The 15404-nt window shown below is 39.5% G+C and overlaps 1 protein-coding gene across 4 annotated transcripts in view; it reads right to left on the bottom strand.

Annotated features, from left to right (window-relative positions):
• Positions 1-15404, bottom strand: part of Tusp (WD40 superfamily protein Tusp) — a 39839-nt gene that overhangs the window by 8984 nt on the left and 15451 nt on the right. For all 4 annotated transcript variants that reach the window (XM_078197264.1, XM_078197266.1, XM_078197267.1 and 1 more), the window contains exons 2-8: positions 5347-5529; positions 3663-3770; positions 2590-2755; positions 1855-2123; positions 1675-1763; positions 1114-1248; positions 213-615 (exon numbers count right to left, since the gene is read on the bottom strand). In XM_078197264.1, the coding sequence (XP_078053390.1) occupies positions 213-615; positions 1114-1248; positions 1675-1763; positions 1855-2123; positions 2590-2755; positions 3663-3770; positions 5347-5529 (1353 nt within the window). The remainder of the gene's footprint in view (positions 1-212; positions 616-1113; positions 1249-1674; positions 1764-1854; positions 2124-2589; positions 2756-3662; positions 3771-5346; positions 5530-15404) is intronic.

Below are 15404 nucleotides of genomic sequence, written 5' to 3'. Positions count from 1 at the left end.
TCCACCCTTCACAATGAATTTCTGTCATTCTACGGTTACGTGAACCTTTAAGTGTTCAAGCTTTTATAGCTTCTAGAAGAGTCTCGAAGAAGTGACAATTTGATTACAGTTTTAGTTTCGTTAATAAAATAACTTCGACTTAGGTAACTTATTCGACAACCCTCTCTTATTTTCCAAAATAAAACGAACGGAATCGCTAACCGAAAGTTTACCTCTGGCAGAGTGGCTACGTAGGTAAGATCGTCGTTCTCCTCGTTCGACTTGTCCTCCGCTCTTTTTCTCCTATTTTTCCGTTTGTTCCTCGGTGACCCGCACAAATCGGCCGTGTCCCTTTCCGTGTCGGAGCCATCGCTAAACGACGGACATTGCGAGGTGTCCTCCACGTCTTGCAGAGTGTCCTGACTCTGCGGATCGAATATCACGAACTCCGGCCTGATTTTGCTGGTCCGCCTGCCCTTCAGGAGGGGCACCAGCCCCCCGAGGTGCTCTAAGTATAACGTGTAACATGGGACCGGCTCCACCGCGTGCCTCAGCATGGTGCAGTACAACCGTCCTCCTCCCGGAGGTGGACGCGATACGAACCGCCTTAGCTCCCCTGGTTCTGGCACCGAACATCTGAAAGCAGGTTGCGCAATCTTATAATCGGATCGAAATATAACCGGTTACGTAAAGCTCCCTTTTTAGGTGCGAATCCGGTTAGGAGGGAACGCCTATTATAGCTTGACACCTCGCGCTACGCTAGCTAGAAAAGTGCAAGTGGCAGTGATCAATCTGATTAACGATCTTCTATTTTATTCACTGATTCGATACGTTTGCTTAAAACATGTGAAACTCAAGTGCACGCGTGAAAATTGGTTTCCATGAGCCTGACTCGTGATAGAAAGTTCGAATAAAATTCTGCTTTCTTCTGATCGATATTTATGTATTTAAATAAATATTTAAAGCACTTCTAATTATTGAAATTTTCTGTTATATAATAAATTGCATTTGCTTCTGAAAGAGACAAACAGAATCAATATTGATTAAACACTGCTCATAACGCGCTCGATACAGCTTTATAGGGTAAGGGTTACGAGCTTGAGCGAATTTAAACGAAACCTCCAGATCGATTACCTTATTGTACTAGCGAAAAGTGCAGCCACCGACGCTCTCAATCTCGGTGGCAACGGAAGCTGTTGAACACTGGATTCCCTGGTTAGAGTAGCTCTCACCGCCAAACGCGACAACAATTGCAACGAGCCGACCCGTCTGCGGAACGAACGCAACGAGTTTCAGACAGGCAACCGTGAAAAATAACCAACGATACAGTATTCTCTCCGTAACTGTCAAAAAGATCTTTACCGTAACTGCAACGTTTCTCATATTTTATTTCTCTTTATGGGACTTTTACCAGACGCCTCGTTTGTTTGATTGAACTGACACCAGACACGGCGCACATAACCATAACAAGAGTAAAGAGTAAAGTAAAGAGAGCAAAGTTTTCGACCTCAATTTATTATTGTCGGTTTCGTCAGAAGTGCAACGGTAAAAATGTCATGGACAAATTTGTCCACGTTCGGAACGCCGCAAAAAATTTTAGTACACACCTGTACCTCTATAACTGTCACTCGACAGACCCGAGAACCGGCCAGTGACGGAGAGAACACCGTAATAACGGCGGGACACACGAGTTACCTTGACACCCAAGCCGCGTGAACACGTGCTCCTGTCGCCACGAAAAGTCTCCTGTCGTTGTGGCCCCACGTGAGAGCCGACACCGGGCACTGGCATCGATAACAAAGAAACGAATGTGCATCACGATCGCGGTGCCTTCGCGTGGATAACCGATCGTTCGGTAGGGGGATAGATACGTACTTGCGTGTACGGTATCGCGGCGGTGTACACGAGGGCACCGGTGACCGAGTAAAACTTCAAAAGGTTCGTGTACTCGTGGGGGCTGCTGCCCTGCGTGTCCGACTCCTGCGTCCCGGCTATGGCCAACAGTTTACGCGAATTGCTCCATTCCGCGTGCAACGGCGCCTTCAGGTTCGTCCGTATCGTGATGGGCGATACGTCGTCGAAGGACCGCAGCATCACTATGTTCCCGTCGGCTAAACAAACGGCCAGCACGTAGTTCCGATCGTCTGCGAAAATATACGATGCCATACACCTTGACATAACCATGTTTCTTAATTACGCTACAACGTGGTCCTTCGCTATAGCGATCTACGATTTAAAAAATAATTTTTTGGTCTAACCAAACCTACGTTATTTTGCTCCTGTTATTTTAGAATTAATGCTAAACGTTTTTGACTAAAAGAAAATACGTTTTGGATGAACGACAACGAGTATACGATAATTATATTACTGTTACAATTATATCACAGTATACAGTGTATGCAGCAGAATCTAACAAGGCGAGTTATGACTTTCTCACGTTATTATACTACTTTTATATGTAAGATATATATACTATAGGTTTCGAAGCTATTTCAAATGGCTTCTAGTGCAAATTTGTAATATGAAATGTGTACGTAGAAGTGCGCGAAATGTTCCGCGGTTAATAAAGGAATACAGGCGATTAAATTGTAAAAGAGAGACGGTGTATACCTCTGTGAGATCTGTCGTTCGATAAATCGTCGTCCCCTTCTTCCATGGTGAACTTCTCCACGCTCCAAGCCATCGAAGTGACACCAGCTGCTAGTTGCACTTCCGACACCATTGCACCGTGAACGTCCATTACTATTAATTGCCCCGCAGTCGTTCCGAAATATACCTGCGGTCACAATATCGGATAAATAAATTAAGCTGGATGTACTTGAGATAATTCCTCCGGACACGGCAAATGTTTCAGGAGTAATGGAACACACAGAGTGCTCTACGGGTTCCCGTACAAACTTCGCAACTGCGTATTCTAAGTAAAATTCTAAGCGAAAACGAGAAAAGTAATAATCGCTTCAATCGTATTTTGTATTTCCATTTCTGGCATTCTAATATTTTATTTCTGTTCGCATAGAACGCGTCGAATTTGGTCGAAACCCGTGGAACACACTGTATAATAATTATGCAATTTCTATGAACTGTCTTCTAAAGATACGTGAGAAATGTTCCCCTCTCGCATTCCAACGTTTCTAATTTTGATATCGATGTTGACGCCGTAAACCTTCATCTACTTTTAGAGATTACTTAAGGTGTAATGCACATTTCAGGTTACCAAGAAGACAATCCATCGCACAAGACTGTAAACACTGTGCCTTGTAATTGCGCTATTTCGAGATAACGCGATACTTTAGCGCTATCGAATCAACGCTCGTTTACCGTAGAAAGATGAACAAGTTACAAGGTCCTCGGAAGTTCGCGCTCGGTTAAAAATTCAGTAAAAAATGCTGCAATCGATTTTCTCGAAATTGTCTAGCCCACACGAAATGCAAATTGAAACAAATTTGATTTGGAACGAACGCGTTCAGCTTACGGAAACGAAATTACGGTAATCGTGAACGGTCTATTCTCTTAGTTAAACAGATTTGCCGCAATGGTGTTCGAGTTAGTTGCTCGACTCGCTCGATATTCGATTCAAGAAAGACACTTTCGAATAAAAACCCGACCGTTATGATATATATATGATGTATATATAGAGGCGTAGCGAGCGATATAAAGTTGTAGCAAGTTCCTGTGCGATATACCTGTTGATCATCCGGTGTCCAAATACCACAAGTAACAATAGCTTTGTCGTTCAACGTCGATGCCCAGTACCTTTGACCCCCGACGGTGCCTACGAGCACGAAGCCGTCCTGTGGACAGGAAAATTCATTGATCTCCCATTCGGACGAAATCAATTCTACGGTGTCGAATCTAGAATTCAAGTTCATGATTTTTATATTTTCGAACGTCGTGAGGAATAAGCTAGATCTTCGGATGGACCACTGCACGAGACATACAGTCAGTCCCATATTCGTACTCTTATTGCTTATAAGAGAAATTTGTTGAAATCAAGGGACGCGTGTAAGAGTTTGCAATAAACTTGTTTATTGTAAATGATGAATTTGCAATAAAAATGCAAATTCGTCATTTCATGAATGAATCGATTCATTCTAGTTCTGTATTAGGTTTTCTTCAAACTTTTCCTCTTCCGTCACATCCAAAAATATGAGATAAGATAATAAAAGGTTTGTTGCAAAATTTTACACGCATCCCTTGATTTCAACAGATTTCTCTTATAAGCAACGAGGGTACGAACACTTACAGGACTGACTGTAAACCTCCGTTTCTCGGTCTCATGGAAAATATTATTACAAATGAGCTTCTTCGTGGCTTCCAGTGAATTAAGTTCGTGATCGACGCTTTATTATCGGAACTAGCACAGGGATGCTCCATTAATGCTGGATTCATACACGGGGAATTGGCGCCAACGTCATTGAGGCCAGCTCCGCGTCCATGCCCGATTCAAAAGTTGGCACCAACTTCGGCTCCATTTGAAACGCAGTCGGCGCATATCTGGCCGCATGACCAACATTTCGTCTTGTACCTTGTTTTATCCATCGACAGATAAAAATGTTCGGGACCGGGGAACGCGCGCAACATTGAACGGCCAAGGCCCGCGCGTTCGGATCGGGATCTTACTGACCCTTGCCGCCTCTCTGTTCCAACCTCCCTAGGTGCAACTATGAATAATGCATACACGCGGAATTTAATCCTGAAATATTATCGCGGCAGTGTTAGGCAGTCTCGAGGGGAATTTCTATAAGCTCTGTCCGAAGCTACCGGCGACCATGATTCAGAATTAAATTTCACGCGTGTGCATCTAAGCGCGCCGGTCTCTCGCGTATCCCGCGGTATAATTGTTTTGCTAGAATCCACCGTGCACGTTGCGATGCGACGCTACAAAAATGAAACGGCGAAGCTTCGATCGATGGGATTTTTCGGCATTAACGGATTAAATTCGAAATATCGAAGAGTTGTGAATAAATGGGAAATGATCACGTGATTCTTCATTTAGCGGAACGCGTTGACAGGGTAGCAAACGATGATGAAAAAGGGTATTGCCTCGAAAACAGAGAATGTTCAAATTAAATGAAGTTATATTTAATATTGATGTATTTTGCTAATGGTAGTGATAAGGGGATTTTTGCGTTCGATAAAAATCGCCTGCACCGACTGCAACATACGGAAGCTGTATCGATGTCTTTAATAATTTTTAAAAATGAAAATTTTGCCTTTTTGCGGTCGAATCGGTCACTGTTCATTCAGCAACGAATTTCATTCGTTACGACGATGAATTATGATCGAAAGGGGGATGCTGTATTAAATACGTGTCACCGCATGAGAATGTTCATTAAGCACGTAGTGAAGTCAATGAAAACTGTTTACCCTGTAACATATGACAGCCAACCGACCGTCGTGCGACCAAGAGAAATGCGTGACTGGAATAGTTCTGTCGTTGATAAGCTCTATACTCCACCTCCCCTCGTATTTCATCCACACAAAAATTACGCCGGAACTGTCGCACGAAGCTAACTTCTGGTATGGCTCGTTCCATTTCACTAGTATCACCTGAAACATGAATTCAAAACTCTTCTCATACATCTACGAGACAAACAGTGGTGCGACAGATTTGATATGAAACACACTTTGCCGCGAGCATCGCAATTATTTTCGAATTGGGGTGTTTCTTTCGTGCACAGGGTGTCCAAGAAATGTCCGACAATTTGTAAATGGTTGATTCCTGAGGTCATTCGTAGCAACTTTTTTCTTAGCGAAAATGCAATTCGCGGATGCCATTGCGAGTTATTAACGAAATGATAAGTTTGAACAGTATTTTTCAGACAGTAAGAAGTTGCTTCAGATAACCCCAGGAACCCTTCATCTCCCTCATTGCGAGTGACTTTTGGGACACTCTCGGTGTTTGGAGAAGTTGAAGAACTTGCCTTCCGAATTTTCGCCGTGAAATCTGAGCGATGTTATTTTGAAAACGAAATAGGTTCTGACCCTTAGAAAATTGTTCCCGCGACTGTAAATATACCCGAACCGCGAGAACCATTATTTTCCAGAATGGAAAAGAAGTCCCTTGTTAACTAGTTCATACCCTGGAAGCTAAAGAACTTTTTAAGACCAGAGCGGGCCGTAGTTTCTAACAGAATGAAGGTCCGCGACGAGGCAATTACTTTTTCGAGTTACCGAAGTTACAGTTACGAGACGACAACTGCTAAGAAAACCAAGTCAAGGTTCCATGTAACGACGCGTGTATAGATATTTGTTTCGCCTCATGGTGTTTCGAACAGGCGTATTTAACGGTCTGTCAACTGCCACCGGCTCTCGCCGGCTCTAGACACGAAGGCGTCAAGGATCCAGTTATTGAGTCGCTTTTATTTTAACCGAGCGTCTCCTATCGAGTTAACAATCCTTTCACTGTATTACGACGGGCCGAGTGTTCTAGGGCTAACCTTTAATTCGCACGAGATTCTGGGTCACTTGGCTACACGCAGTCTGAAAGCATCAAGGTCTCGGACAACACGGTACGTTATTCATAGCACAATTTGCCTACAGCGACGAACTTCGGAGCGTATTATTGTGATATAGTTCGAACGAAATCTTCACGCGTTCACGGATGGAGCAATAGCCGCAAGAATTTGTTGTTACGGTATTAACCTATTGCAATATAATAACGAGTCAGACTGGTGTTAAAGATTCCACGCAAGATCTACTATATATAAATATTAACTTTTCCTACGTCGAAATCAAATTGAATTTTTCTATTATCAAAGTCTAGAAACGGAAAAATATTTTGTATTTATTTTTTATATTTTATTACCATAAATATTAAGAACAAGTTAATGCTAATCAACGCAACGTTAGAAGGAGTCGTAGTGCAAGGGGTTAATGTTAAACCTATCGAACACTGAAAATGACTGTCGTCTGTCGTTTTATGAGAACAACGAGACTAATCTGTTTTTATTGCAACGTGTGCTTATTATTTAATTATTTTCTATCCGAGAATTTTTATAATGCCTACAGCGTTAATATAAAATGTTGGTAAAAAATATATTTTTTTTTATAATAATTTATATAATTTTTAAGCCACATCAATTTTTTCGAAACAATATCAAAATGTCGCAACTATAGAGTGCCAATTTCTGGATAACCATGACTTTTATGAAAAGTGCATTATTAAAAGTGCATTACCGATTAAACATCCGACCGAACCGAATTGTTATTTCAGTTAAATGTTTCCGTGGAAGAGAAATTGCACGTGGTTGTCGAAAGCGGTTCGATTAAAACGCGTGGGACGACGTTTATTTTATTGTAATTACGAAGACTTTCTCTCCCGTGATAAATTAATTATTGAAACATCGAAAGTTACTGTTGATTAAGCCGCCCCGGAATGAAATCTTCTTCACCCCCTCGAAAGTTTCCAACCGTTGAGAAGAGTTTTCAAATGAGCGGGGAATTTTTTCATTTACGGTACTCCATTAAAAATAAAATAAAAGAGAGTTTAAAGATACGGGAACAGAAATTCAGGAAAAGAAATCTTGTACGGCAGATTAACCCTTACAGCGGTAATTGCTTTACTTTAAACTGGTTCGCTACGGTAACAAGTCGGTCCAAGATCCTAAGTAGATTCAACCTGCCTGTTATTAGCGTGACGAGGTAGTTTATTTGAATAACACCGAGCCGTACTTGCAGCTTATAAATCACGATCGTAAATAGATACTTCGTCCGGATGCTCTTAGTAAACTTCACGCTTTAATTACGTAACAATACATGCATTGACAATATCAGATTTGCTAGTCTCGTTTCTGGTATATTCGTACTAAACGAATATACCTGAGATTATTTCAAGCAACTTTCCCTTTACAAACATTTTCTCAGAGACGTCCTCAACGAGTTATTAACAAACAAAACATTAACCAATGAGAGGCGAGCACCGCTGATGCGAGGCTGAGCCAATAAGCGAAACTGGGTTCCAACTGCTTATTGGCCTCGCGTCATCGAAGGTTGCTTCCCATTGGTCAACGTTTTTCGTTAATAATTCGTTTACGATGCCCCGGAGAAAATTTTTCTAAAGGAAAAAGTTACTCGAAATGACCTTAGGTATCTCCCATTTTCTGATTGTTACATATTTTTGTGAAATATGTAAAATACCTATTTTACACCCTGTAAAATAGAATACGTAATAATATGGCTTATAAAATGGAATGTTATAGCTCTCAAATCATTTTGCATCTTAACGAAAATGAATGCTCCAGAATTCACGTCAGCGGACATATTAACCCTTAGCACTCGAGTGGCGACTCTGCGGCGCCATTAAAATTATTGTAATACATTCCAAAATTATTTTTAATAGACATCGTCAAAGCTTAGATTTAAAAATTATTAAAAGTGTAACTATTATATGAGTCACAAGACTCAATTTCATATGCATAAAATAAATATTATTACATAAAGTGGAGACACTAGAAGCCAGAAAAATTATTTTAGATTTGCAGTTGAAATGGCTTCGAGTGCAAAGGATTAATTCTGCGAACGTGTCAATAAACAATGAACTCTAGGATTTTCTGTTACGACATCGCTACGTATCCCGATAATTACGCGTTGACGCTTCACCGTTCCTTACTAAAATAATTCAGTTCAAAGGCTTTAGTTTTACGGGTAAACGATACCTATCTTTTGATCTTCCTCGTCTCACGGGGACAGACAATCTTTTGTTGCTCGCACCGGTACTCGCTCGCCCGAACATCTTTTCATCGAGGAAGTATATTACACTCGTATGATCAAAGACGAATTCGCGTATCTTACTAAAAGATTCGAACATCCAGACGTTTCATTATTTCATTATTATAACGGGTCTACGAATACGATTTTCCTCTAAACAGGAAAAAAACACCGCGTGTTCCTGCATTAACTCGTTTCGAAGTGCTTTTGATATATGTTAGAAATATTTGTTGGACGTTTACTAGCGTCAAAGGTCAAAGTTTTCATTTCTTTATTTGCTATCTTTAAATCTTTAGATTCGCCAATTCCAAAATTTTAAATTTGCTATCTCTAAGTTTTTAGATTTGCCAATTCTAAAATTCCAAATTTGCTATCTTTAAATTTTTACATTTGCTATCTTTAAATTTCAATTTGCTATCTTTCAATTTTTAGTTTTGCTATTTCTAAATTTTAAATTTGCTATCTTTAAATTTTTAGATTTGCTACTACTGAAATTTTAAATTTGCCATTCCTAAATTTCTCAATTTGCTATCTACAAATTTTTAGGTGTGCTTTACACTCGTATGATCGAAGACGAATTCGCGTGTCTTACTAAAAGATTCGAACATCCAGACGTTTTATTATTTAATTATTATAGCGGGTCTGGGAATACGATTTTCCTCTAAACAGGAAAAAAAACATCGCGTGTTCCTGCGATAACTTGTTTTTCTCGTGTAATATCTTTCGCGTAAGATAAAGATCAAAGGAAAAATTCATTATTAATTTCTCGCACCTTGTAGGTGTACGCGCTGCCGGGGTGGGGAGCCCTTAAGTATACTTGATCCCTTTTTTTACCTTTTTTTTATAGTTTTATCGTTTTATCTTTATCTTACTGCGAATCCCGATTACGGGGATCAGTGGAGACAAGAAAATAAAAGACCTCGCAGTCTAGGTTTTTTTTACGGGTGTTGCCTGTCTGTTCCCCTAAGGCACATTTATTGACTTCGGCTATGAGAGCGGTGAACGTTCGTTCTCATTTATCACGGTGGATAAAGAAAACTTTAGCGATTCGCAAATAACGGAACGAAAACGATCTTAATATTATCTGTAGTGACAAATATCGGTTTAAGTGATTTTAGAACGGGGGAAATTTAGAATCATTTTTCAGCGACGTTTTGTGGCTGCGAAAAGTATTTGAATACAAATGCAATAGTTTAATTTTAATTTAAAGATTGAACTCTTTATTTTTATAATTCATTGTTCATTTTCGTCTAACATTTTTGTAGATGTATTGATTGGCGGAAAACTGAAGACATCCTTATCGTAAAATTATACTAAACCGAAAAATCTCTAAACATTTCGAACAATTTTTCTCACGATGAAATCTGACACTCAAAAATTAAAGTTTTATTTTTATAATGAACCCTTAACACGTGATTTACGTGTAAATCTCAATAAAATAATGGTATACCAATAAAAACTGTGTATCAAGAATTAGTTATGAACGAAGAGATCCAATGTTTAAATCTATGTTAAATTCATGAGAATAATTTTTCAATGTTTATAAATGACCCAATATTAGTATCATATAGACATGCATATAGAATATTCTGCATAAAGCATGAATAACATTAATTATAAGAGACCAGGTTTCCACACAAGAAAACATAATCAAAGAACAATTAAAAATGCTGTCTAATATTAATGATTCATTAAAGAAAACAGTATACAATTAATCGACGATAAGCATTCGATAATATTTCGCTAAATCAAATAGAATTTCGTTCTTCGTCAAATCTGGTGTCCTCACGGCGACATAAATAATTTGAAGCGGAATAATTAATTTGTGTCGCCTCCTACGCGCGATCTTTTTTAAATGGCGTGCCGCGGAATAGTTAAGCGGCCCGAACGTTAATGGCGCTAATAATAAAACTTGAAAGCGCGGAATGGGCATGAAAGCAGAATTTTCGAACGGCGGGTTTTCCTTTGTGCCGGAGCCGCGGCGCTGCGAGTGCACCGAGAACGAGCGCACGGCGAAACGACGCGGGGCACACAGCAGGACGAAATTATGAGGGAGCATGCGAGTGCTGATGCACGGAAACGACATTCGCGGATCGATCAGCAGCAATACACTTTCATGACGGTACAATGACACGCCGGTAAAGATAGCTTGAGCATAGGCCTGGATTTACTGTTTGCGGTAAATATCTGCGCTTTGATTTCTGGCGGGCGACGTTGACGAGCACGTATAAGAGCTAACCGGCGAGCTAATTATAACGTTTTGTTCGCACACGCATTACTTGTTTGTCGCGCATCCGGCGGCTAAATATCAACATCGACTTTCGGTATTGATTCCATCGGGCTCGCGACAAACACTTATTTAAACATACATTTCAATTTCAGTTTTATTTTACTGTTCTATTTTTTATCTTATTTTTTATTTTATTGTTCTATTTTTCATCTTAATTTTTATTTTATATTTTATCTTATATTTTATTTTGTGTTTTATTTTATTCTTTATTTTATTTTGTAATAGAAACGAATTTTCTTTGCCTTAAAGATATATAAAGGATGTAAAAAGCATAAAATCAATAGAAAACAATACTCTGACTCTGTAAAGAAAAATTGCAACATGAACCAGAGAAATGAGTCATTAAGTTAAAATATTTTCCTAAACATATTAAATCGTACATTAAAGTATTAAATATTGATAAAGTCGTGAAATGTGTATCAGCGATAAAATGAACAATTTAATTTCGTATTACAACAGTCACGCATAACTTACCAAAGCGATTGCAGTATCTAACTGGTTAAATAATTAAATAATGTGTTCGCAGCATTTGTAAGCAGATAAACGATTCTGATGTCCTTACTGTGACCAATGTTCTTAGCGCGGACTTAATATTGCATGAAATTGCATTTCGCGCGAACGTAGAAAAATAGCATTATAGAGAGCTATAGTCGAATTGCATTCAACTGGTTGTTCAAGGTCGGTTCCCTCCACCGCCGCGTTTATGTCACAGGAGATCTCGCCCCGCCTTTTGAGACACGAATAGGCAGCAGGCTAGTGGTGCCCGAAGGTCTGTTCCGAGAGATGAAAGATAAAGCAATCTGTTAATCAAACAGAATATTGTGTATATAAACTCTGAATAGCATTGAGCCATCAATTAATTTTGACCCGGCTCTCTGGTCACGTGCCGCTGCAGGCAAATATTAACCGAGGAAGGAAAAGATCGATAAACGGTAAGAAACCGGATACGATTGTTTACTCCGTGGAAGCAATTAAACCTCGATTATAAAGCAATTCGTCGATTATACTCGAATGGGATTTTATATTCCGTGTTCAAGAACGACCTTATACCTTTGATTTCACGAACGTCTGAGTACGCATGCACCGGGTGGTCCATTTAAAGATGTCTGTCGTAATGTATTCGCCGATGTTATGCATCATGTTTCGAATAATATTAATGAGAAACACTTTGATATTAAAATTCGTGAATGTTAATAATCGAACTCTACTGCGAATTTTTATTTCCAGAATGAAAACTTAGTTTGAAGTACGTTTTTAATAAATTACGTACAAGCTTTATTATATGTTCTTTTATTTTATTTGTATGTTATTGAATATGGTTAAATATGGTATGTATATTTCTTATTATAAAGAAGAATATAAAATTAGTTCGTTGACTGTAATATGAATATATTAGACTCGATGGAAATTATATTATATATATTATAGAATAGATATAGAATATAATAAATATTATATTAGATATATTATATACAGAATATGTTATATTTATATTATATATTATATTAGATATGTATTATGTATAATATGTTATATTAAAATTCAACACAGACTAGAATTAGATCTCGGTTCGTGAGAGAAGTAGAATCAGCGAGTCATGATCAGACGCGTCGGCCAATTATCATTGTTGCTTACAGATTTGATTTAAAAAGCATGATCCAGCAGATTCCAGTCTTAAAATGATATACCCGCAGATCCAATAATAAGAAATATGCTCTCGCAGGCTGAGAATCCGTCACCGTGAGTTATAACATCAGCTGCGGGACACAACCTGTATAATTAATCGAGTAATCCCGTTTCAGCAACAATCCGCCTCTGTTTTCCAGTGAACGGTGCTCGGTCTATCACAAAGGTGACCCAATCTAACGCAACGAGAAATGGCAGGTAGACCCGGTAAATTGATGGTTCTCCGTGTGCTTGACCAATCGATATTCGGTCACATGCCTCGAAGAATCGATAAATGGATGTCTCGGGGCACTCGATGGACGGCACCGGTTACAATACAAGTCACGAGCGCGCAAGAAAGAGGATCTCGCACGTGACAAGAAAACATTTCGACGGTCCCCGCCGTTTGTACACCGATGAACGCGACCCACCGCCGCGCTCCAACGTTTGCAACCGGCTCGCGCCCGGCGCGCACAAGTATGAACAACCGTTCAGTGGGGGATTATTGATGGTTTCGTTGGAGCGCTTTTCACTCGACGGCAAATGTTCCCCATCGACGTCCAATCTGGCTCTCCGCCCTCGCAGATTTATTCGCGCCCGTTATTACCGGATAGCGAAACAGTCTGTATCGGTTTCCGGAAGTATTACGGCACTTCGAGCCGTCATAGGGAGAAAGTTCGACGACTGTTCCCCCCTCGGAATGATTTTTGAAAAAAATTGTCGAAACTGAGTACGTTCGTTCCAGGATCGATGCAACGATTCTTGGAACGGCATAAATAATTCTGGTATATTTAAAAAATGTATGTGGTGGGTGGTAATATTTTTCTATAAAAAATGTAGTATATTCCAGGAACGTTGTACAACGGAGTAGCTTTTTTCGTAGACGTTTATCTTTATCTTTGACGTCTAAACTTTGATCATCGTTTACCGATATCTGCATATTCATATTTGCAAGCTAAACATTGGCTGGGTTTTACTTTTAAAATTCCTGATGTAGAATTAATATTGATCCACATGTCCGAGGATATTCGTAGAACGAATTCACGGGAGGAACAACCGTGGATGAATTAACGAACGAGACTGATCGAAGTCAGAAACAAAAGTACGCGCGCGACGCTCTGCGCCCATCGCATGGGAATCAGCGAAGAGGCACGGTTTTTCATTGGCTGCGCGGAAGTTATCCTCGCTCTGGGAGCATAATAAAATCTGGTAAACGTAGGGAGATGAAAAGCCAGTTATAAATTGTTCGAACATGACTGGCCGGGAAAGTCGAGGAACCGTGGAGATAGAGGAAGAGCGGTGATCGATAAGAAGCTATGGGTTGCCACGAATTCTCCCGTGGCGTCGTAACCGTGCAGAATGCGAGATTGTAGGGGAACGTCTGGGGGCGACCAATATATTCGAAGAGACCTGGTATATTCCTTTTTCGGGAAAAACACCGGTTCCGCGCCGAACGAGATTTATCCGAACTTTTCCTCTCCAGACGCTATTATATTGTATGGAGAACTCCGGGCAGACGTAGTGGAAAATTAAATAACTTGTTCCTCGCGGAATAATTTTTCCCGGTTGTTTCCCGTACCACAGTCGCGCGAAGCGAACGTCTGAGAATGTATTCATTTGTTGAGGTTCAAACCGGCCGTCGAGTTCGTCGAATACGATAATTTCGCCGATCCACGGAATTGCGGGCGCTCCGATCGAATGAAAAATCGAGAAGCTGTTCCGAAGTATCAGATACATGTTAGAGATATTTGTTAGTGTCAAAGGTCAAATTTTTCATTTTTTATTTGCTATTTCCAAATTTTGAATTTGCTATCTTCAAATTTTTAGATCTGCTACTTCTAAAATTTTTAATTTGCTATTTCTAAATTTCTTAATTTGCTATTTCTCTAATTTTTAGATTTGCTAACCTCAAATTTTTAGATTTGCTATTTCTAAAATTTTTAATTTGCTATTTCTAAATTTCTTAATTTGCTATCATCTAATTTTTAGATTTGCTATTTCTAAAATTTTAAATTTGCTATTTCTAAATTTTTCACTTGTCCTCTTCTATATATTTCACTTAGCCTTTTCTAAATCTTTCACTTAGCAATTTCTAAATTTTTAAATTATCCGTTCCTAACCTCTTAACTCGGCTTTCTCTAAATTCTCCCATCGGCAATACAAAAATGTTGAAATTGGCATCTTTCAAATTATCAAGTCGGCGAATGAGGCTCGCGAAATAAGTCGAGAGAGGTTCGAGTTTAATGTTTGGAAATAATCTGGAAATATGGTACGAAGTGGTGCATTAAAGAACATTCAGAATGAAGTCACGTCGAGCCACAAGGTGATTAAGTATCATTAATTACAGGGACTTGATTTCTCGTTGAAAGCGCCAGACAAAGGGAAAAAAAAGGTCACGAGGTATCCGGACGGTTAAAATCGTGACAGCTTTTACATTCAATAGAGATTCGAACGGATATACAGAATTTCAACCAACCAGCGACTGTTTAACTGAATTTGCATTACGCCGCGGTGCGCAAGAATTAAATATTTGCGGAGGGAAAGTTTCGGTAGCCACCGACTCGGAAACCAGTCGGGAAACTTTTAATAGAACAAAGTTTTGTTTTTCTTGTCCCTTGTAAATGAAGAATAATTTGACAATACACATTCCGGTCCATCTATTTTGCACGGGAACAGTAATTAAACTTGGGAACGTTAGCAATCTGCCGTTCGAATTTGACCAATGAACGACGAAGTATTGGGTTGGATTTTCTTTTATTTT

This window comes from Augochlora pura, chromosome 3 (assembly GCF_028453695.1).
Source record: "Augochlora pura isolate Apur16 chromosome 3, APUR_v2.2.1, whole genome shotgun sequence".
Classification (NCBI taxonomy): Eukaryota; Metazoa; Arthropoda; class Insecta; order Hymenoptera; family Halictidae; genus Augochlora; species Augochlora pura.
This window is presented reverse-complemented; position numbering and strand designations above follow the sequence as displayed.